The sequence below is a fragment of the Mytilus edulis genome, chromosome 5 (genome assembly GCF_963676685.1).
Source record: "Mytilus edulis chromosome 5, xbMytEdul2.2, whole genome shotgun sequence".
NCBI lineage: Eukaryota > Metazoa > Mollusca > Bivalvia > Mytilida > Mytilidae > Mytilus > Mytilus edulis.
In genome coordinates this window covers 58,084,691-58,109,001 of record NC_092348.1, presented here as the reverse complement: position 1 = coordinate 58,109,001, position 24,311 = coordinate 58,084,691, and the positions used below count along the sequence as shown (strand labels likewise).

The window sequence follows — 24,311 nt, the reverse complement described above, 5'->3', positions numbered from 1 at the left end:
GTTATGATGACGTAGGAAGGCGTCCCAGAAAAAAATTAATAGTCTTGCCAGACAACATAATTATTTGGACTAGTTGTATGTCTAATCAATATACTATATCAACATTCAAACTACTTGTTATATCAAATGCTACATTCTATTACAAACCTTGCCGTCAAGGAGATAATAAAGTCATTTTCAAAATGGTTATTAAAGACGAGTTAGCACTATACATTTGTACTATTAAATCTGAACTACTAACCACCAGTGTCATAGATGTTTTAATAGCAGACAGGCATTGCAATATTGAGGTTAACAAAGTCTTCAATATCGGAGGAAAAAATAGATAATTTCAGTGAGAAAGTATTACTGCTATCTGAATTTTTAAAGAAATGTATATTCTTTTTGAAATATCATGTAATAAAAAAAAATAATTGAAACTATTTTGTCAAAAATGGTTTTAAGTCTGAAATTTTCAAATACATTGTGTAAAATGAGGAGTTGCCAGGCAAAATTGTTTAATGCATTGCCTACAAAAAGCCCTGCAGGTTGCAAAATATAAAGTAGCAAATATCCTTGACAAATCTCAAAATCTTTGACATACACCATTACAAACACACACACTAATAAGAATTTTATACCCAATCACAGATCTCGGAAAATCTCCACATTAACATTTATGCAGCATATTAAATGCTTAAAAAAAACTCTGACATATTCAAAGTACAACTTTTATATAATAAAACAAGAAAAATCAGCACTAGTAATTTGTTATAAATTATATTTCACAATTTACAGCATTTACATATTTACAGCATATGAGAAGCATTCAAAATGCAATAAAGATGTTTATGACTATATGCAAGCATATCTGCTCATAAACTGTGGCAGACAGGCAGAGGACTATTTCTACAGAAAAAAAAAATTAAACAAGTATTCATAACTTCATATACTATGCAACCTCATGAACATGATTGCAGTCTTTCAAGAATTTTTAATAGGTTCATTCATAACATGCAAGACAAATAGTTGAAATTAGATTATTGTCAACAACTTTTTGATCAAAATAATTTGTATTCTGTGCTTTAGCCCATAATTAAGATGGTGGACCAATATTTTTAATTTAACCAAAATTCAGGTAAAAATTTCTTGAATTTGTTTTAAATCTAAGGTTTTGAATAGGAAAGACAGTTAAGTCCTTCAATAAAATATAGTTTTTCCATATTTTTTCCAACTCTTGTTTTGGCAAAGATTATCTGAGTATTTTAACTAATCATGTGCACAATTACGGTCCAGATACATTAGCATTTCTCTTCAGCCTCTATCAACAATAACAAGGTAAAAATACTTATGGCACTAGCTGTCACACTTATAAATAAGTAGATAATAAGCGAGTCCAGAAAGTGTATTGAACAGGCTATTATTTGAACTTGGAATTATTTTTAATTATGGAATTTGCTTGATTTCTTGTTATTGAATTTTTAATAAATTCCATGTCTATTCTGTACTGAAATGTTCTGTGCTGCGCACAACACTTTCTATTACAAAGAAAATAGTATATTTTCAATAGAATGTACTGTGCCGCGCACAACACTATCTAACCAAAATGCATTGTATGGAAAGTGTTATTAACCACTCAAAAGATTATAATACCAAAAATAAACATAGAATTTATCAAAAAATTTAAACACAAGAAATTATGCAAATTCCATAATTAAAAATAATTCCAAGTTCAAATAATAGCCTGTTATTGGAACATCGGACGAATATTGTCCTACTAATGTCAACCTTAAATGTTTATCTGGTATATTCTGAAACAAATATATTCATCAAAAGGTCACACTTTGGATTTCATAAGAAAGTACAAATGGAAAATCATAACATAATTATCAATATACAATTACATGTACCATACATTATCATCATATTTAATACTCATTATGAAACTTGAGGTTGAGCAAACAATAATCGACCAATCAAATGCTCCTGATGAATTTAACTTTCGTGCTGTATGTATATTTCAAAACAGGTAGCTGTTCAGTATTTATCATCAAGGTCAATAGACTTTGCATTTTGTATTTAATGAAGGTCGTAAAAGGGGTATCTGCAAGGAAGAAATAAAATTGCCATTTCACGATGAACAAACAATTAAAAATTTCTTGCACGTTGATATTTTTACTGATTTCACAAAACACAGTGAATAGCAAACCCTTTACCACCCTCTTTAATTTAAGCTGTGAAGCTATCAAAGTTTACAATTCTTAGATGTTAATATTTGAGATTCAATGTCCATACTCTTTCATTAAACTTAAGATGATAATCCCTTTCAGATCACATGGTCATAAGGGTTCAACCATTAATTATTTCCTGAGAGCATTTTTTTTTACGCCAAGTAGTAGAAAAGATAAAAAAAAAATTATGGTTGTGGCTGATGAAGGTTATAAATATTAAACCTTTATACTGAACATATTTAAATATACTCTTTGTAAAATGGAAAACTTTTAAAAATATATAGCTTAATAAAGTTCTACATTTGAATACCATGGCAAGAATACTACATTCCTGACTGACCATTTATTTGAGCCAGTAGCCTTATAATTCCCTCAACATAATCAATCATGTTTCATTGAAATAAGAATAGTGTCATATAGTATTTTATCAATACTGTCTGGCATTTTGTATATGCAACATAAAATAATAATTCAATATAAATAATTAATTATGAATGAATCGATTCCTGTTCACAGTATAAAAATAAGGTGAAAAGGTACTACATGTATTGCCAATGAGGCTACTTTCCATCAGAGTTAAAAAGATGTGGATATAAGTAGCCTTCAAAAACTAGAAAAAAACCATACTATATACTTAGATATAAAAGACTGAAGACTAAACAGCCTATTTCAGTTTCCATTTAGATCATTATAAAAACTAATTTAAGGAAGTTTGCTCCTCTACTTTTTGAATTTTTGCCAGATTTTCGGAATCCTCTGGTTTTATCCATATATTAAAATTAAAAAAATTTGCCCACCAACCTCTACTTTTCTTTCCATATTTTTATTTCATATTTTTTTAAAAAGCCATATTTAAAAATCTTATGAAATCCTTGTTATTTTTTCATAGTTTTTTAAACAGAAAAGATGGCAATGTTAAGTGAAAGAAAAATCTAGAGAGAAATATTTCCCGCCAAATTTTCAACAGCTTATATCTCAAAAACAAGCACACGGACCCTCCATTTTTTTCTGCTTTTTTAGTTTCTTTATTTATATACTTTCAATTTATAACGGTCTTTTAAAAAGCTTGTTATTTTTAAATGGAGTAGCGAACATCCTTAAGTATTCTTGACAAATATCCAAAAACAAAAATATTTTGTTGTCTGTCATGGTTTTCTAGGAGTCAGAAACACAACTGTGTTACTTTTCACCACCAAGTTAGGGGAGACAATTTGGATTTTCTTACTGAGACCCTAAGAGCTACAGTATTTTGTTTAAAAGTTTGCCAGCATCGATAGAAGATACACATTCTGTCAACAAAATAAATCTGTTATACATGTATCTGATCAATTGCATTTATTAAATTAACATACAAAAAAAAAACAGTTAAAAAAATATGCAATGAACAATTATATTCATAGTTATTCATGAAAATTAATTTATGAGCATTTGTCTTTCAAAAAGAAACTGATACATAGATATAATACTTAGGTTATAACAAAATAGGGGGAAATGTGAAATACTGAAAATGAAAGTGAATCGATACAATTTTTTTTTAAATATTGGAATTTTAACAAAATATCACAAAACAGGACATAAACCAATAGAATTATGCAATTATAATAATCATGTACTGGTAACTACAACAAAAATCCTTCCCAAATAGGGACACACAGTTCACATGTCATTGACATAGACAAATAAATCTGATTTCTGCCAGCAGATTTTAAGATAACAAGGTAGCGGGAAGTCCAGATAATCATGTCGTCTGCTGTTGGTATGTTACAATTTTGACTTTTTCTTTATCCCACATTGTCTCTTTTTAAATTTAAAATGCCTACCTCTTCTTGATGTTGTAAAAATAACTTTTTTTGATATTGGATGTATGCTCTTGAAAAATGTATTTGTTTTTTTTATATTTACAGGGAAATATGCAAAAATAAATTATCAAACCAAGATTTAAAACTGTTAGTACCACAGTTATTGGCCCTGAATAAGATTTAAAGGAATAATATAGGAGCAGATACAGAAAGTAGATGTCTGATGGGCTTACATACCAAATATGAAGTCATTCTGCATTGGAAAAATATATGACTAAAAATATTTGTTGCACAAAAAGACTGACAGACATTTTAGAACGAAGCCCCACTTCTACATTTGGGAGAAGAAAAAAAAACTATAAAGTTCACATGTACATACTGATTTTCAACTTTTTAACAATTACCTACTAGCAAGTTAAGGAGAATATATTGAATAATTCAATCAGTGAAGATTTCAATTCCTTTAAACTTTCTGAATATTTTTTTTGATTTTCTATATACACAGCAAGCAAGACAAAAAAATTATCAAATAAATAACAAATCTATATATGAGGGGCTGATGAAAGAAAAGTTTAATTTATTGCACTGATATTAGGAAGATTGCCTCCCTATGAGACTAAAATCTGTGGTAAAATATGCCCACTTTAAAAAGTTAATAATGACTGGGAAAATGTGCCTAGAATTCAACAAAAAATTGCTAAAGAAACTTTTTATTCATCCTGTGAAAAAAAAGAAAAAATTCTTCATCACATTAAAAATACAATCCCCTTTAGTGATGTATATAGTTAGCACTATTAAGGCATGAGTATCTCAATTAGAAATTTTGCAAAATATTTGAGAAAACATGTTGATTGATTTAAGCGCCACATTTGGGCTATTTTGTGGCGGCTATTTTGTGGCAGACAGTTTGTATTGGTGGAGGGAAACATTTTGAAGAACACTAGTGTATACATCTCAGAGAACACCCCATCATAAACATTTATAACCAGCTATGAACTGTATCTTTTGTTCATCTATACAGATGTGTATCACATATAATAAACCTATCAAAATATTTTCAAATAATGAAAAATATGGGTATCTGAACTCTGTTGTTGAAACTATTTGATTGGAAAACAAATATATGTAAAAAAACAAAACAAAAAGCCTCTGTGACAAATCATAATTGTATAAACAGTAGAAATTAAATATGGGGTGTTAATTTCTAACAAATGTCTCCAAAATGTCTTCTGCCATTCGTAAATTATTTCTGGCTACTCTAAGTGCATCAACCACTCGTAACCGGTCATAACCTTTCTGTACTAAATGGTCCACTGAGTTTTCATCAACACTATTTTCTTTATTACTATCACAATTTTCTTTTAATCGTTCTCTGCTATCACGATTTCGTACAGGTAAAGGTATATCTGAATTATCTCCCTTTCTGGAAAAACAAAAAAATACATTATAAGAAACTGTTTGACATTAATAAGAAAGTAAACAAACATAAGGAGTTGTGATGAAGTTGCCAATGAGATGACTATCCTTAGTTTAAATAAGGCTGATTTTTAGTTTGTTTTTATAGTGTCCTTTTAGCCTGTAATTCAGTGGTTGTTGTTTGTTACTGTTGATCATATATTTTTTTTCTTGTTTATTATGTTTCTACATAAATTAGACAGTTAGTTTTCTCATTTGAATTGTTTTACATTTGTCATTTGGGGCCTTTTATAGCTTGCTGTGTGGTATGAGTTTTGCTCATTGTTGAAGGCATTGTTGTCAGTGTCCTATGGTTGTTAACCTTCTCCTTCATATGTTCCATGATGGAGCGTTGTCTATTTGGCAATCTTACTTCATCTTATTTTTATATCTCCAAATAACAAGAATGTGTCCATAGTACACGTATGCCCCATCGACACTATCAGTGGACCGTGAAAATGGGGTAAAATCTCTAATTTGGCATTAAAATTAGAAAGCTCATATCATAGGAAACATGTGTAGCAAGTTTCAAGTTGATTTGACTTCAACTTCATCAAAAAATACCTCAACAAAAACAAACTTTAACCTGAAGCGGGACAAACAGACTAAAATAATGCCCATAAATGCGGCATAAAAAATGAACCATAGACATATTTACACTTGTGTGCAAATTTGTCCGCCATTACGTAAAATCACACAGGTTCCCGTAAACTTTGACATCATAATTTAAAATACAGGGGCGTAGCTACCCAGAGGCACGACAGCACGTGCATCCACGTCGTTTTCACACAAAACAAGAATGTGTCCTCAGTACATGAATGCCCCACTCGCACTATCATTTTCTATGTTCAGTGGACCGTGAAATTGGGGTAAAATCTCTAATTTGGCATTAAAATTAGACAGATCATATCATAGGGAACATGTGTACCAAGTTTGAAGTCGATTGGACTTCAACTTCATCAAAAACTACCTCGACCAAAAACTTTAACCTGAAGCAGGACAGACGGACGAACGAACGAACGGACGGACGAACGGAAGCACAGACCAGAAAACATAATGCCCCTCTACTATCGTAGGTGGGGCATAAAAAAAAGCAGAAGAGAGAGAGATGAGTTGGTCAATCGGAATCGGAGACTTTTGGTGTCTTTTCCGTCTATCCCGGATATTAGTTTGACAACCTAGTTACAAGTGTTGATGAAGCTGTTCATTCAGAAAAAGATCGTAGCTCCGAAGTTGCGTGCACATTGATTCGGCTTGCAAAAAAAGAAATGGCAAAATAAAAATTTATAAATTGAATGTTAAAGGAAACAACTATGTTGTCACTTTTTTTAATTGATGAAATATCATTAAATAACGACATTTGGTTTCAAAATAATTGGTTTTTTTTGGAGATTATGACAAAATCGGAAGGTTACTTGTATCTTTTACAAGATTTTTACTTTTGAATTTGTAATACTCAGTCTAAGATATGTAGTTTTGGAGCACATTTTACAGTGTACAGTTCATCAGTTTGGAATGAGATGTACCAATCGGCATTAAAATTATCAGATCCCGATATCGTTGAAAATATGCCGAGGCGATGTGGTTGACAGACTACCGGAGCCAATCACCCTGCAACCACGCCAAAACAGTATTGGAAAGTCTCATTATTTATTGCGTTCATAGACCATATGATAAGGCAACTGGAGAGTGGGGTCGCGTCAAGTTATCAGAAAATCGCTTCTTTATGCTGTATCTGTTTCATCGTGTTGAAGGAAATATCACAAACGAACAAATCTCAATATTGTCTGAAACATACGAAACTGACGTGATGGCCCTGAGATCTATCAGTCACAGTACTACGTATGTAATTGAAAACAAATGTACGATCAACAATGAACAACGAAAGTTATATAGCATTACTGCATATTCATCGGGATTTCAGTGTGAATGTTGAAAAAGTAATAGAGAAGTTTGTTTCTGTGCAGACCCGAAGAGCAGATTTTGGACAATTTTGAGTAAATTCGGTATCACAAATATGTGTTGTTTATGTATTACTATATTCAGAAGATTTATTAATAGCTTTATATTCATAAATTTTTATCTACATATAGCTCCTCTTTTAACCGTCCTATGACCGAAAACCGAAAAAAAAAATTTGCTGCATAATAGGGTCCCAAAATTTTTTTGCCTCGCTCCGCTCGGCCGTAATTGCTTCCACATCGTTTCTTTCTAGCTACGCCCCTGAAATATTTGAAGTCACAATTTAAAAGTGATTGTTGCTTGACGTCAAAAAGTGATTCGGAGTCGATCTAAGGTCATTCGGAGGCAAGATACAGCTAAATACCAAAAGTATAAATACGTTTATTCTCTGCATGGATGGTTGGTTATTGTTTTTTTGCATTGTATATGGTCTATGTGCTGATATTTTCATCTTGCAATAGTAGCTTGTTGAAGATAAATGTATGGCTGTTTATGGCAAATTAAATGCATTTCACTTAGAAAATATGATAATGTGATATTAAATTTTATTATAATTCACGTTTAAGTGCCATATTTTGATTGGCTAATACGAGGGTGTTAACTTACTCTATGACATGGCTGTGCGGGTGACAATTTTTTTGAATGTCACCCTCTCGTCCAGACCAATCAAAAATTGTTAATTTAATGGACAATGAATTGAATTTACATCAAGCTATTAAAGACTTAGGTTCTACGTTTTGGCTCAGATGCTACTATTTGACAGTCAAAATAAAAATATAACATTTTACTTCGCTTCTGTTGATTTTTCTAATACCAGCAACGTTGTTATGTAAGTGACATCATAGAAAATACATTAAATAAAATTCATCTATAAAAGACAATAATGATAGGGCATTCAGTTTAATGAATTATATAACACATAGCTGAGAGGGTGATAGAGCAGATTGGTACCCCTCGAAAAAGCATCGTCAACCTTGGATTTGCCGCAGTTGACAATGTTTTCCTCATGGTAACAATCTGCTCTATCACCCTCTCAGCTATGTGTTATTTATATAAAGCCTTGTTTTGTACAAGACTGACACGGTTAGTCAGATTTTTAATGTGCTAATTCACATGGTAACAGTCTGCTAGAAAGGCATGTCATCCTACCGGTTTACATTATTACAACTTGGAATCGACCTGTTTTTGGTCTTTCTCTTAAATTTCAAAATTGTTCTAAAATAAAAGATGTAAACTATAAGAATTCTTGTCTGTCAGCCTAAAATTCAGGAAAAAGAAAATCTGATGGATTACTAAAATTTTTCAAAGTTGCAGGACCACGTCAAAGAAAGCAAACAAGACAAAAAAACTTGACTTACTTATATGGATCTCCTGGTAGATTTTTCCTGGGTGCAGGTAATGGTGGAAGGTCGTAATCAGTTGGTACCCTGTGTACTGGTGTTTTACCTGTGAGGGAGAAAATAGTCCCTGTAAATAACAAAGAAGTAATGCATAAGCAAAGCAGATATAAGCAAAAAAGCATTGCATGTAAGCATGTTATTCAAATTAATTGTATGTCAAAAAATCTAAAAGAATAATTTGTGCATTCAGATGCAAGCATCATACAAGGGGAGTAACTTTGGTAAAAGCATATTAAGCAGACAATAAAAACTAATAAGGGAAAAGCAGACAATTTTTGAATAATATTTACAGTGACCATTAAAATATGCAGCTAAGAATGAAATCTTTGAAATTTTGGAAAATACATTTGTAAATAAATAGTCTGCAAAGCCAAACTTGACTATCTCTACTTCCACATTATGGCAGATCAAAAACAAGATTCACATTTACTCCGAAAAAATTGTTCCCTACGCAATTTTAAATCTTCACTGGTAAAGAAAATTTAAACTAGTAACCTCTTTAGCCAATGGATATAATAACAGATATGTAATGAGAAATAGTTCTGTGCTTCCCTTAGCATCTGGCATACTTTATAATTTGCAATTATTCCACTTCTCCTTTATTTTTATATTTAAAATTCCCGCATTTTCTTAGACTGTTTTTGACAATGACATATTTGTGTCTGGCCAATTCTAAATTGGATTACGTTACAAAATTAACAACTTCCGAACTTATATCAAAGCCTATATTGCGATATTCTAATTTAAAACCTGCCCTTAACCAGAGAAGCAACCAAACACACTCTTCCTTCATATATACATTACTCAAGATTTTACTCAATATATTGTAAAGTGAAGAAAGTGTATACCGTGAATGGCATAAGCATAAGCATGAAAGATAAAAAACGGAATTAAGCTGTTTGTGTAGTATTATAGTTCAATACATATCTGATATTTGTTGTTGCTTCTTAAAAGAACTTGCAACTACTTGCAACTATGTCATTTAGACAAAATAACACACAAGAATAACACAGATTGGAAAGATCCTTTACAATACCAATACAATTACTCCAAATTAACACCAGTATGTAACAAAATTACTCATTATTCATATCAATTTAAAGGTACCAATTTTTACAATTTTAGAAATTTTGATTTTATATCATTTTGCAGTTATCAAAAAATGCCTTTGAATAAGGGGGGGATTAAAAAAAGGTGTTTCCTTTTTTTCTGTGTGTAACAATTTTTTATCAGATATTACTTAAAAAACATTCATTTTGTAATTATTTGAACAAGAATACTTTTCATGGTGGATGGTGGATTTAAGTATTAAAAGTTTATCAGAGTTCACATATGATTGATAACAATTGATCACTCACTGCATTATTTATAGGAACTTTTTAGAAAAAAAAGCTAACAAATGCATTAAATGAAAAGCATATCAAAACATGTAAACAACCAGTAGATGCAGCAGTGTTAGAACTTTTAATGCATTTTCTTCTAGTTAGCATACCTGTCAACCTGTGACGATGAAAATGCAGGTCATGACCTGCATTGAAGAATCAAATCTCAGGTCATAACGCGTACAAACTTTTTTGAGCTGAATTTCAGTATTTATGGTACATTTTCTTATAATGTATATCAAAGATACCAAAACATCAATGCATGTTCACTTGGTTAAGTCATTTTAAATCTTATTTATTATTATTTCATTACACTATTAAAGATTTTTATTAACTTGTGTATCACAGTCTAATGTCCTTTACTTTTGTCATCATCTAAAATTTATTTTTCACATGTACTTTTAAAATGAGTGTACTAGCCTTTAAACATACCATGTAGAGGTATTACATGAATGGACATTCATCTCTCAATTGACAAGGAAATTAGACTATGATAAAATATAGTAATACAGTTAAAGGAAGTATAAATGTAAAAAATAATTTTCAACTTTTTTTTAAAAATTGTATAAAGGTATAAAAATAATGAAAAGTTATTTTTCAATATGTATTTGAATTTTATATTATTATGATTTAATCTTTTTCACCCATAAAACGTAAATATAAGGAATAATTTTGAATGGTGACAAATAAGGGGAAGTAACTCTTAGTTGAAATATCTTTGTAAAACAACAGGGCAATTTATTTACAACCTAAAGCTAAGGTAATTGGTGTTAATCAACAGTGTGTTTGACACCAAAGCTGTCAAGTGAAGCCATGCACTTAATGGGTCACTTAATTTGACAGTTTACATAGCTAGATGAACTGCATGTTCATGGAAGAATTACGAATTTGCCGGTATTTCAAAGGAATATTACTTATGTCATGAAAATCAATCTCAAGGCTAAGAAATACGGGTGAAATCGGGTCATTTTCGGAATTTCCGGGTTATTTCAATGACCCGGCGGGTGATCCGGGTGATCCCTCAGAATTGTGAAAATCTCCAGAATCCGGGTCAGTTGACAGGTATGAGTTAGGGAGTTAAAACATCAAACTTTAAAAAGAAGTGCCTTTGATATATACAATAATTTGAACTTTATTCAAAAATCAATTCAAAAGGTTGATGAATTTTGTATCAAACTCATAAATGAATTTGTTTTCAAGTTTCTGTTTTAGGCCATTTGATAACTTTGAAACAGCTTACCTCCCTTTGGCACTGAATATTCATCTGGCTGTGATTCGTCCATCATTGTGCTGTCTGTATCAGGCTGAGACAGATATAAACAATTATTTGCTGTGTTTGGATGTGAGGATGATGATGATGAGGATGCTGGGACATCGTAACGTAATTCAGCGTAAGATATTCCTGAAAACAGAATATAAAGTTCTTTCATTTTTTCTTCTAATAAAATATATCAACATTGTATTGATTAGTTAAACAAGTGATTCTTTCTATGACCTTGCAATTACAAAACCAATTCCATGCTTGATTACTTGCAGGTATAACTTCTTTTTATCATGGAGATACATGTATTCTTTTATGTTAAAAGTACTATCATTCAACAATCACCTTCAAACATTATTATTATGGATGAGCAAGCATTTTGATTTTATACAGAGTTGACCCCAGATGACTAAGATTCATTTATTTTCTTGGGTACAAATTTTCATATATTATAAACTAATTGTATTTTGGTGGTTTGAACAAAGTTTTCATATAAGCCTGAAAATTTAAACTTCATTGAACATTAAAATTTGTGGTTTTTCTCTCCACAAATCCATGAAAATTGGTACCCAACCAATAATAATGAATCGATAGTACTAAAATAATTTGATAAACATGTATTACCACTTGTCACCATGTGCTTCCCAAAGCTAAAAAAAACATATTATGTGTAACTGATCTTCATTTACAACAAGTCTGATTAGAATTTAAGAAAAAGCCTTTTAAAGAATCAAACTGCAGTTGAACATCATAAGCTTCAGATTTGAAAATCTTTTATCCAAAAAATAAAAATATTCAGACTTGCGAATCAGATATCACATATCTTGTTTAAACTTATCAAAACAAATGAGAGTAACAATTCAATATTTTACCTGTTATTTTTTCTATATAACTGAGGATGACTTATGTTTTTTTAAACATTTCTTAAACAGACAAACCACAGTGAAAATATGACGATAATGTCCCCAAAAAAATTTAAACAGGAACTCCTGTTGAGTACTTAAGAGTCATGAAGAAAAGCAAGATTCCTGTTTCGTAGTTAATGAGTAGACAAAATGCAAGACCCTTGTTTTGTAACTAAATGTCATGAAGAAAGACAAGACTCCAGTTTTGCAGCTTAGTCAGAAAGAAAAGCAATAATCCTGTTATGTAGCTAAGAAACAGGAAGAAAAGCAAGAATCCTGTTTTGAAGCTAATAGTCATGAAAAAAAGCAAGACTCCTATTTTGCAGCCAGTACAAAAAAATCTACAAATAAATTATATATTTTCTGACATTATTTTATTTAAAGTATATCGATTCAATCCTGCAATCTCACGATTATGTTTTGTACTTCACAGTAATGTTGATGCCATTATTTTGAAAAGAACTTGATAATGCTCAAACGTGGCCTAATTCATTTGCATACAAGTACAATACTGCAGGACAAAATTTGTCCACTTAAAAACCAAGATTGCTTAAGTTGAAAGCTATAAAGCAAAACCCCACTCTGTCATCATTGTTTAGGTGCTGAATAAATACAGTCATTCTTTTCTTCAGTATTGGAGAAATATTTGACAAAGTATTTTAAGTTCATTCAACATATTTTTGAATATTCAAAGTACTGGCAAACAGGAAATAGATGTGTTACAGATTTGAACAAGAATGTGTCCAGAGTACAAGGATGCTCCATTTGCACTATGTTTTCTATGTTTAGTGAAACCTGAACTTTGGGTCAAAACTCTAATTTGGCATGAACATTTGAAAGATCATATCATAGAGAATATGCGTACTAAGTTTCAAGTTGATTGAACTTCAACTTCATCAAAAACTACATTGACCAAAAACTTTAACCTGAAGAGGGACAGACATGAGGACGGACAAACCCATCACTGTTGACCAAATATGTAGTAATTTTGTTCTGTAGTTTCTGAGAATAGTGTGATAAAAATATTTATTGGACTAACAGACAGAAGAACTGATCGGCAAGGTGAATTCAATATAACCCGCACATTTAGAGTGGGGGCATAACATCCTTAAATATCATTTTGTTCCCCTTTATTTGTACAGTTATTTGATGTAATTGCACGATAATATTAATATCAAACCGAAACGTTAGCTAGAAAGAAGTTTTTAGCCTTCAAAAAAGATGTTTTTCAAATGAAAAACAGTTAGCTGTGAAACCAAGTCCAAATCGGTAATAGTTCAGAAAAAGAGCCAGTACATTACCTGTTGGCCTTGGCCCTGCAAAATTCAGTGGTTTTCAAATTAGTTTTGTGAAACAAAATGAAACTGCGAATGATGTGAAGAACTCATCAAGAATTTACATTGGCATTTTCTCAAATTTCTTATTTTTCATTCAAACTCAAAAATTGTTGTCTAACTTTCCTGCAACTTGTCATTCTAATATGAATTTAACTAGATCTGTTTAAATATTTAAGTCGACATCCCTAATGTACCTCAAGGTGAGATATATCAAACATCTGTGCAGTTTGACCATACACTTTATTTGAAGGAAGATGACCATAGAATAAAGGTGCAATTTAATATTTGCACAAAAAAAAATAATTTCAGAGCACATTTCTTGTGAAATTTGATTTTTTTATTAAACTTTGGGTCTGACATAGTTAGAACCCTTGGAAGACAATTTCTCATGATTGAAGGTCAAAAGGTCCCATTTTGGCACCTCTGAATCCCCCTATTCAGCCATGTATAGTATGCAGTTGTGTTTAATATGCAACCCTTTTCATCTCTCCAGAATCAATTACGGTATTAAATGTCTAAATAACTTACCTGACCCGTCAGGATCTGTACATACTGTTTTATTGGTAGGTTGAGGTATAATATTTTTATCTTCAGAAGGTGGTGTAGGAGGCAGCTGTCTCCGACTAAAAAAAAAAGAAATATTCATCTAATGAAATTTTCATTTCAATGAAAATAGACATCTTTTTTTGTTACATTTTAATCATATTTATAAAATCTATATTAAAATATAATTATAGAATAACTTGTAGAAGAATTCAAATTGAAAAAAAATATTCACCAAGTGACTGATCATGCGTAGCCCAGGAGTTAATTATCAGTCACAAATTGAATATTTTTTCGATATTTGAATTCTTTGATTAGTTATTTTTTTATTACATTGGCAAAAAGCTTTTATTGTGAAATTGATGTAGAAAATGCAAGGAACTGTATCTTTTTTTACACATTCAGAACTTATTTGATCCAACATTGCTAATGTCTTGACAAAGCCTATTGTTGATATCTGAGGAGTGAAATAACCACGTTTATTTCACATGTGAAATTATCGGTTTTTATTTCCCAGCGAAATCAATGTAATTCATTGCAACCAATGTAATAAACCCATATTTTCTCAATATTATAAACATGATAAACCTCACAGAATTTTCTAAATCTACAGCAGTTTTCAAATATCTTTGCCATGGAAATACTTAAACCAACAAAATCAAATTATCAAATCATCTTGTAATGAATATCTAGCAAACAGCTTCTAAAAGCAAGAAATATGACATTAACATTTTAAGAACTTTAAGAATAATACAGAGATATGTCTGAACATTATGAACTAATCACAAAAGTGAACGGACACCTCACCTAGATATGTGTGCATGATTTACACCACAGGTGCCACATGTGGAGCAGAATCTGCTTACCCTTTCTGATCATATAAGATCATTCCATTGTTGATGGGGTAGCTCACCTAGGTATGTGTGCATGAGTTACACCACAGGTGCCACATGTGGAGCAGAATCTGCTTACCCTTTCTGATCATATAAGATCATTCCATTGTTGATGGGGTTCGTTCTGCTCAGTCTAGTTTTTTATGTTGTGTTTTGTGTACTGCTGTTTATGTTTGTGTTTTGATCTTTTTATGCCCCACCTACGATAGTAGAGGGGCATTATGTTTTCTGGTCTGTGCCTCCGTTCGTTCGTCCTTCCGTCTGTGCATCCGTTCGCTTCAGGTTAAAGTTTTTGGTCAAGGTAGTTTTTGAAGAAATTGAATTGAAACTTAGTACACATGTTCCCTATGATATGATCTTTCTAATTTTAATTCCAAATTAAAGTTTTGACCGTAATTTCACGGTCCACTGAACATAGAAAATGATAGTGTGAGTGGGGCATCCGTGTACTTGGGACACATTCTTGTTTTCTTTTTTGCCATGGCGTTGTCAGTTCATTTTTCGACTGATGTGTTTGATTATATCCTTTTGGTATCTTTTGTACCTCTCTCCAACATAGTAAAAAGAATACAATTCTATCGTAGGTGGGGCATAATAAATCATTTGTACACCTTTTTTGTACCTTACTAAAGAGTGAATTGCAGGACAAAAATAATATGCAAAAGAAAAAATTCCTAGAATGAAGAATTCAGCCTTCAAAAATACTCGAGATGAGAAAGCAAGTCCAGACTGCTAACAGTTCAGAAAAAGAGACAGTACATTACCTGAGTGGCTCAGGCCTGGAATATAATATATTCAGTAGTTTTACTTTTGTTTCAAGGTATGAACAGTGAAATAACCCAGCTTATTTTTTTTTTATTTTGACACATTGAATTATGCAAAATCATTTTCAAAATCAATTGATTTGCATTAATCATTGTCTATTTCCATTCTCAATTCTCATTAACCATGGTCTATTTCCATTCTCAATTCTCATTAATTATTGACTGCTTCCATTCTCAATTCTCATTAATTATCATCCCTTTCCATTCTCAATTCTCATTAATTATCATTCTCCTCCATTCTTAAATCTCATTAATATTGTCTGCTGCCTATTCTCATTAATCATTACTATTTCATTTGTGACCCCTAGCCACTATTTTGAACCCATGCACAATTATATCACCAAACATTACCATGGTGGTCTGGGTGATGATGTTGGTGAAGTTGCAGGTGATGGAACTGGTGATGAACGTCTGGGTGGCACTGGTGGTGGGGGTGGGGGTAAGTCTCTCTTCCCTACTCCAGGAGAATCAAAAGGTGATGATCTCATCTGAAATGTAAGAAGAAATGATAAATAAAATGTGTTATGTGTAGAATATAATTTAAGGCCAAGATATCATTTCCTGCATTCAGATAAATTTGGCTCAGGTAAAGTTCAAACGCAATGTTTTTTTCCAGTGGAAAGTTTGTTTATGTGTTCTATTCCATGGGTAAAAAGGTAAAAATTTCTTCTTTAAAACGACAAAACACCTGTTATTGGCCCATTACAAACTAAACTACCATGTCTTATGTAACACCATGTTGGTCTAAAATTACAGTTTGAATTTAACATTATAAATTTCAGTAAGTTGTAATATTGTAAAATTGTAATTTTCAAATACTTTAAACAGTAAAATGTCTGCAGAACCTCTATTTTTATATTTTCATATCTGAACAGAAATGATAGAGGAAAGACATTTAATTATGCTTGTAAAATTATCTACATCAAATTGACTTTGGTTGATAAAAATTATTTTTAAAATTATGAGGTTATCTTCAAACATCAAATATGAGCTTTCTCAACAAAAAAAAACAACAAAAAAAAATGCATGCACAAGTATAATATATCTGATGAAGATATGATCATCCTGCATTTAATATGACACAATTATCAAAGTGTCTAGTGTTTTACAAATTGTTATTTCCTGTCACCTGAAGCATGTGAAAATCTGTCAGAGTTGGTTAACAGTTTAAAAAAGATTTTGTTGATATTCTGAAATAAAAATGTTAATCCTGCATTTCAAAATGCTCAGTAATTATGTGGTAGAAAATCAAATTTGGACTTAATAGTATTAATAGTATTATTTACATTATCACTATAATACATTATTTACAATATACATATATATTTCTGTAATACTAAAGAAATGATATGTGAAATAATCTTATTTTGTTTTTCAAAGATTAAATTACTTTTCTTTATGTAAAAATAAGATGTTTTTAATAATGCACTGCTACCGTTTTGTAATGCCTTTTTGTTTATTTATCATGGTCTTTTTAAATTAAAACTGCTGGACTGAATTTGTATTGCAAGTTAAACTTAAATGTTATGCTGTATTCTTCAACACAACCTTTCGTCAGCTTTATTATATGTTCTGACATTACTGTTTGCAAATCTAAAATAATACTAGTAGCTGTTTATTGTCAATGACCTAAATTAAGCCTTGCTTGATGAATAAACATATTTTTGTAGACAGATTTTGTTTATTGATGTATATTTCCACCAAATATCTAAAGATATACCAATGCAATGGAATGCAATTTTAGATGGCCCTGGGTCTTCCTAATTTGGGTGGAGAACCCGGTATGGTTTATGTTTCACAGAACCCTCCCTCAACAACAAAAGAATTAGGAAAAGAAACAAATCTAATCTCAAAACATTTCATCATTTCCTTACTTGTATAAATCTCATTGATTAAAATAAAAGTTTTTCTGCATTTGAAAGTTTAATCTGTGTTAAATCTGTGTTTAGTCTGTGTTAAACTGTACATGTGCTTTAATATAGCAAAAAAATGTCTAGCAAATCTATAAAAGAAATTATGCAAAACTGAACTAATAGTTCCTTTATACTCATGACCTTATACAAGTCATGTACATACATACTAAAGTCTTGTATAAAGTAAAAAATACTTCCCGCAGAACATAGCTAAGTAGTCGTGCTTGTTACCTTACACATTTTAAGGAAATCATTGAACTATACAAATGCTATGATTATATTAAATAACTTTGGGCCATTTGAAATTTTTCAATATGAAAAGAATGCTTATTTCTATTATTATATGTTTTATGGGTTTTCTATATGAATAATTATTTTTTGCCTTGTTATTGAAAATGATATAAAGGAAAATTATATCATTTGTTGAAATTCTACGAAAAATGCTTCCTAAACATGGTACAAATGCCTCTATAAATATTAGTTCCAATTCATTACAAAAGAAATTTACCAGACATATATCTATAATCTAGCAAAGCTCTCTCTGTAAGTCCTGAATGATACAGTTTTTAAAAAGTTATCAATAAAAGCAGTTTCTGAAGAAATTGAAATTTTGAATGAGTTACTAGACAGAACAAGACTTGGATAGATTGAAAATATTAATAAAATACAAAAACATTCAAAAGAAAATTTGACTGAGTGAAGGAAATGTTTCATAGAAAAAAGGTCAGAAAGGTCAAAAGTTCAGAAGAATAGACATTTGTCATGCAGCTGATTATGTGGAAAAAAATGCACAAAATAGTCTTGAAAGATAGATATCAACTACCACCATTCATGAGCTCTGCTTTCTTAAATATTTTAGCTAATCATGTATTTCTATAGGAAATAATCTTGGACTTTTTTTAACAGTTTAAACTTATCCTCAGTTCATTGAAGTTATTTTAAGTAGTTGAAAATTATTTTTATTAGTACATGTATAGGTAAGCAATTTAAGATTATTAATTATACACTACTGTATCATGTGGATTTTGCCATTTCCAATACTGTGGATTTGTCTATTTTCGTTTAATTTTCGTGGATTTATTTATTTTCGTTTATACCAATTTTCGTGGATTTATCTATTTTCGTTTATACCAATTTTCGTGGATTTATCTATTTTCGTTTATACCAATTTTTGGGGATTTATCTATTTTCGTTTATACCAATTTTCATGGATTTATCTATTTTCGTTTATACCAATTTTCGTGGATTTATCTATTTTCGTTTATACCAATTTTCATGGATTTATCTATTTTCATTTATACCAATTTTCGTGGATTTATCTATTTTCGTTTATACCAATTTTTGGGGATATATCTACTGTAAATTCAGAAATTATTGCGTACATTTATTATTGCGATTTTGTCATTTTAGACTTAAATGCGATTTTAATTTTAAGATTTTGAGAAAATCCTGTTAAATTCATACAAAATATTTCACAATGCGAGTTTAAATTATTGCGTTTACATTTTTCGTAATAATAAAAACCTATTATTTCTGAATTTACAGTATTTTCGTTTAAACCAATTTTTGTGGAATTAGAATTTTTTACCCCTGGATATTTGATATCATGGTATATATAACAAACAAGCCTCTAGAACATGTGGACTTTGTTGACCATTGAAATTCATGGTTTATCTATACCCATAAAATCCATTAAAATTGATGGTACATGTATCACACAAATTATAATGTATCCACAGTAGGTCAATGTAGTCCCACATTTAAACATCCCATTTTTGTATTTAAACAACTACACATGAAATATCTTTTGAAAAACAATTGAAGCTTTTATCTCTTTTTTTCTTAAAAAATCGGATGTAAAATTTAAATGTGTATAAGAGGTCCACTGTCTGTAGTAAGCAGATGGAAATGGCAAAACCCACTCAACCTTAAGTGTAATACTTGATTATAAATCTGGATTATTTGAAATTATTCTGGATTATTCTGTACATGCATTATGAGCATCAGTGCAATACAAACCCCAAGTGTAGGGTTAAACCCTCCACTAGCATTTGTAGGGCTTAACCCAGAGGCCTGTGGACTATTAGTCCCTGAACCAGCACCAGACAATACTGGACTACTTGTTGCAGGGGCCTGTGCACTATTCGTTCCTACATGGTCCTGAAAACAAACACCTAATTTATTGTCTTTCCAACACAAGGACTTTTGACATAATATTTCTAAAGAATACACATACATTTACATGGAAAGGTCTGTATTCATTTATATTCACTAGTAAATAAACTCATCATAGAAACCAGGATATAAAATTGGATGCCCTTTTAACCTTCAAAAGACTCATCAGTGACGTTGGAGTCAAAAAATGTTGAAAAGGTCAAATAATGTTCTTAGTTGAAGAGCATTGATCATGATGACCTGCATTTCACAAACTTGAAATAATTTGTTTGGAAGATTAAGTTGTTGATAAAAATTGTGGAAGTGGAACTGACTGTATGATATGTATAACACTAAAAAAGCTGAATATAAAATAGTCAAATAAGAAATATAGAAGATATATATATGTCATCTGCTGAAGGTACATCAAAGCACATGGATAAAAATCAGAGAGATATATTCATTTTCTTATCAAAGAACCACTTAGAAAGCCTCATACGCTTCAAGAATGCACTTTATAAAAGCCAAACTGAGGTCTACATTTTTTATGGGATGGGTATGGACTGATTAGATAAACTCCCCTTTATATATAGACAGAATACAAAATGGGAGAATAAAATTTCTACAACAAAACAAGCAAACACAATTTTACAAACAAAATTATGATAAAAGCTACAAAATACAACACAAAATGTCATGTGTGCAAACTTAAGTTTCTGTGCCATGCTTATAATTTTTTTAAACTCACACTATTAAGACATACAATTATATTCATCAGTGATCTCCAACTAATTTAATAAAAGCAGCCCAAGCTGGTAAAAAAAGTTTTGTTACTAAACAGATGGCCGGTGTAGTCACGGTGTCAGCAATAATATGTGCCTCATCACTGCAAAATGCTACCTGTAATTTTTATTCCTTGTTAATTTATCAATGCTATTTTTACACTCAATTTAGTGCATATACAATATATGAAATCTTACATCATCATCATCGTCGTCATGGGTGACTATCATCATGTGTGACCGCTTCTGTGGATGTGGATTAAATGGATCAACGATCACCTGCTCTGTACCTTTGATTTCACACCTGCAGAAGGGACATCCCTGACCATCAGAGTCCTGAAATAACAAAGCATAGTAATTAATGTAATGTTAACAAAGCATAGTAATTAATGTAATGTTAACAAAGCATAGTAATTGATGTAATGTTAACAAAGCATAGTAATTAATGTAATGTTAACAAAGCATAGTAATTAATGTAATGTTAACAAAGCATAGTTATTAATGTATTGTATTGCATAGTCTTAAAATAACAACAAATCATAATAATCAATGTATGGCATTGCAGTCTTGAAATGACAACAAATAATATTCTATTTGAAGAGTCTCAAAATAACAAATGAATGATATTTGTATTGCAGATTCTCGAAATAACAACAAATTATTTTTGTATTGCAGATTCTTGAAATAACAATAAATCATATTAGTTGCTGTAATGAAACATAATTTTCTTTACCATGTTTACGGTGTAAACATTATAATTTTGAAAATTGCTAATTTTGTTGTTGATTGTCAAAAGAAAAGAATGCAAAAAAAAATTCCCATGAATAATAACGTATCCACAATATATTTTAGTTAAAAATAACAGTGAGAAAACAAAGGGAGATAGGCACCACTTTTAAGTTGTATTCCAATTCCAAGCAAACTGCAGGAAATGATTATATCTCAAATACAGAAAACAGTCAGTCTGTCTATTCACAAGGAAACAAATCAAACAAAAGAAATTCACAAATGAAATTACAAGAAATTTTATGAATCGATCAAATTTGAAAATTGCCTATTGTTGAAGACTGTGTAGCATGTTGATTTGTTAAACCCTACAAAATGAGTTTCTTGAAATTTTAATGTAATCGAAGTTATAGAACCAAGGAATGTGTATATACTCAACTAAGTATTGCATGCACGTTTTCTATATTTAATACAAATCTATAACATATTATTGACAATTATAATAAGAGGTCTGGTAGTGTAGGTTACTGCATATGAGAAAATATAGGCGAATTAGAGTCTGGGAAGTCAAAATTCAATATCCTTACATTTTGATTTTAATTTTGATAATATAAAGGATTTTTTTTTCGAAAAAAATCTTCCCATTCACCTCTTTTAGAATAAGACTTAGCCATTAAATTAAATAAAACATGTTCTTTTATTTTTTTAATTTGGAGTTTCATATGACTTTAATGTCTTTCAGTTTTTTCGTAATTTGGTTGCTGTCTCATCTATGTGTATTTTTCCTTTCCTATCCTGCTTAAAATCCCAGGACTTTTATATAGTGCTTCTCCACATTGAAATCTATTCAATTGTTTTAAACTCAAACTTTAAAAAAAACAAGGGAATGTATAAAACCGATTTGAAATCATACATGAGGGTTTGGATGGGGTTAAATGATTAAAGAATAAAGCCCTTAAAAAATGAAGATTAGAGAATAACGTGCAAAAATAATGAAGATTAGAGAAAAAAGGGGTTAATTTTTTTAAGATTAGAGAAAAAGGGGTTAATTTTTTTAAAGATTAGAGAAAAAAGGGGTGAAAATTAAATGTTTACGGAATAACAGACCCCCCCCCCCCCCCTCCATCCAGACCCTCATACATATCATGCCAATTTATATGTAACTTAATGACAACATTGTTAACCGCAATCAAATTGGTAAAGAGTTTCAGAACTATCTACCCAATTTATGTTCAGAATTTTGCAACAGTAGACTAAAACCACTGTCTGTAAACCATCTGACTTTCATCAAGTTATATCCTTCAACATTACAGTTTGATTCAAAGAACCTTTCGACAGAGCTAACCTCCCTCTTATTCCTAAACGTAACAGTTTATTTTATAGAACTTTTCAATGGAGCTTCCCTCCCCTGAAATTCTTAATCCTTAAAGACAAAGAGAACCCTAAGACAAATACACAGAAACCAATGTAAATGTAGGCCATACGCTAAATATAGCTGACCTTCTATTTAAAGTATACGAGAAACAGATATGTCACGAAAAACACACAATACACCATAAATGATTGTCATCATATACAATTTTGTACATAATACAAAACAATTGTTTACATAATACAAAGTGGACTTGTTTTACCCTACAATTTAAATGCTGGGTTTCCTGAGTGTCAATAAAAATTAAAGGTCACATTTTACTTCCTCGTTTATCTTATCAAGGTTTACAAATGCATTACATAAGTGGATATCAAAAGGCTTTTAAATACATAATGGAAATTAAATAATTTAATTTATACATGTTTTGTGTGTGTATATTTCATAAGACTGAGATGAAAACCTTATAGTCATTCCATGTACCAAATATAGTTGACATACTAGTATCTTAGAAACAGACCTACATTATATCACAAAAACCTTCAAAGTGATCACTTATCCATGAATTAGCTATTGTAAACTAAAAACAAACTAGTCAAGCACATTTTTCAGTATTCATTTTGGTATCTTTAACTTTAATTTGTAAGCAGTCCCTGAACCGTGAAAATGAAGTCAAGGACAATGGACATTAGACAGTCATCACTTTTTAACATAAGGCATCTTTTCAAATTATGAATCATCAAGGTTTTCTACTTTTTGAAATATAAAGCTTTAACACTGCACCGACAGAGTAGCATCCCTTTGTTCCGCATTCTGTAACTTTTTTGGCAGGGAAGACAAAACTATCTGATACAGCTACCTCTGTTTTTAATAACTTCTGTGACTTACCTAACATTGTATTAAACAGTATCATAACAGATGACCACATGGTTCAATGTTAGTGACCTACCTGCCATTGTGTTAAGCATGGCGTACATAACAAATGACCACATGGTTCAATCTTAATGTCTTTGTCATTTTCTGCACATATTTTACATAACTGAAATGTTGATCCCATTTCACAGTAAAGTTCGTACTGCTCCTGGGTAACTTTTATATGATCCTCCTGTGAGTCCTGAACTAAATAACTTAAGTCGGGGTTTATACTTCTGCCATCTGGATATTTAAAACTAAAACAAAGCAAATTATGAAATTACATAAATGATATAATTGGGACTGTGTCTAATATAAAGAATGGAAATTAACAGTATTTGGTATAAAAGGGATATATTTCCTACATTTTTCTTCTTCCAAATTTAGTATAGATTGACGTGTATTGTAGCAGTCTGGCATACATATAAATTTAATTATTTTCAATATGGCAGACGGTCACTTCTCTATGATTTAGAGTACCTTT

The 24,311-nt window shown here is 30.8% G+C and overlaps 1 protein-coding gene across 13 annotated transcripts in view; it reads right to left on the bottom strand.

Moving 5' to 3' along the window:
- Window positions 1-3,457: 3,457 nt before the first annotated feature.
- Window positions 3,458-24,311, bottom strand: part of LOC139524047 (E3 ubiquitin-protein ligase CBL-B-B-like) — a 40,564-nt gene continuing 19,710 nt past the window's right edge. The window contains exons 5-14 of one of the 13 annotated variants that reach the window (XM_071318582.1): window positions 23,865-24,084; window positions 21,019-21,156; window positions 19,904-20,044; window positions 16,323-16,459; window positions 15,912-15,926; window positions 14,240-14,334; window positions 13,676-13,690; window positions 11,449-11,610; window positions 8,785-8,893; window positions 4,002-5,432 (exon numbers count right to left, since the gene is read on the bottom strand). In XM_071318582.1, coding sequence (XP_071174683.1) covers window positions 5,207-5,432; window positions 8,785-8,893; window positions 11,449-11,610; window positions 13,676-13,690; window positions 14,240-14,334; window positions 15,912-15,926; window positions 16,323-16,459; window positions 19,904-20,044; window positions 21,019-21,156; window positions 23,865-24,084 — 1,258 coding nt within the window. In that variant the 3' untranslated portion in view covers window positions 4,002-5,206. Of the gene's footprint in view, window positions 5,433-8,784; window positions 8,894-11,448; window positions 11,611-13,675; window positions 13,691-14,239; window positions 14,335-15,911; window positions 15,927-16,322; window positions 16,460-19,903; window positions 20,045-21,018; window positions 21,157-23,864; window positions 24,085-24,311 lie in introns of all 13 variants that reach the window. The other 12 variants (XM_071318586.1, XM_071318588.1, XM_071318585.1 and 9 more) reach the window with 12 other exon arrangements.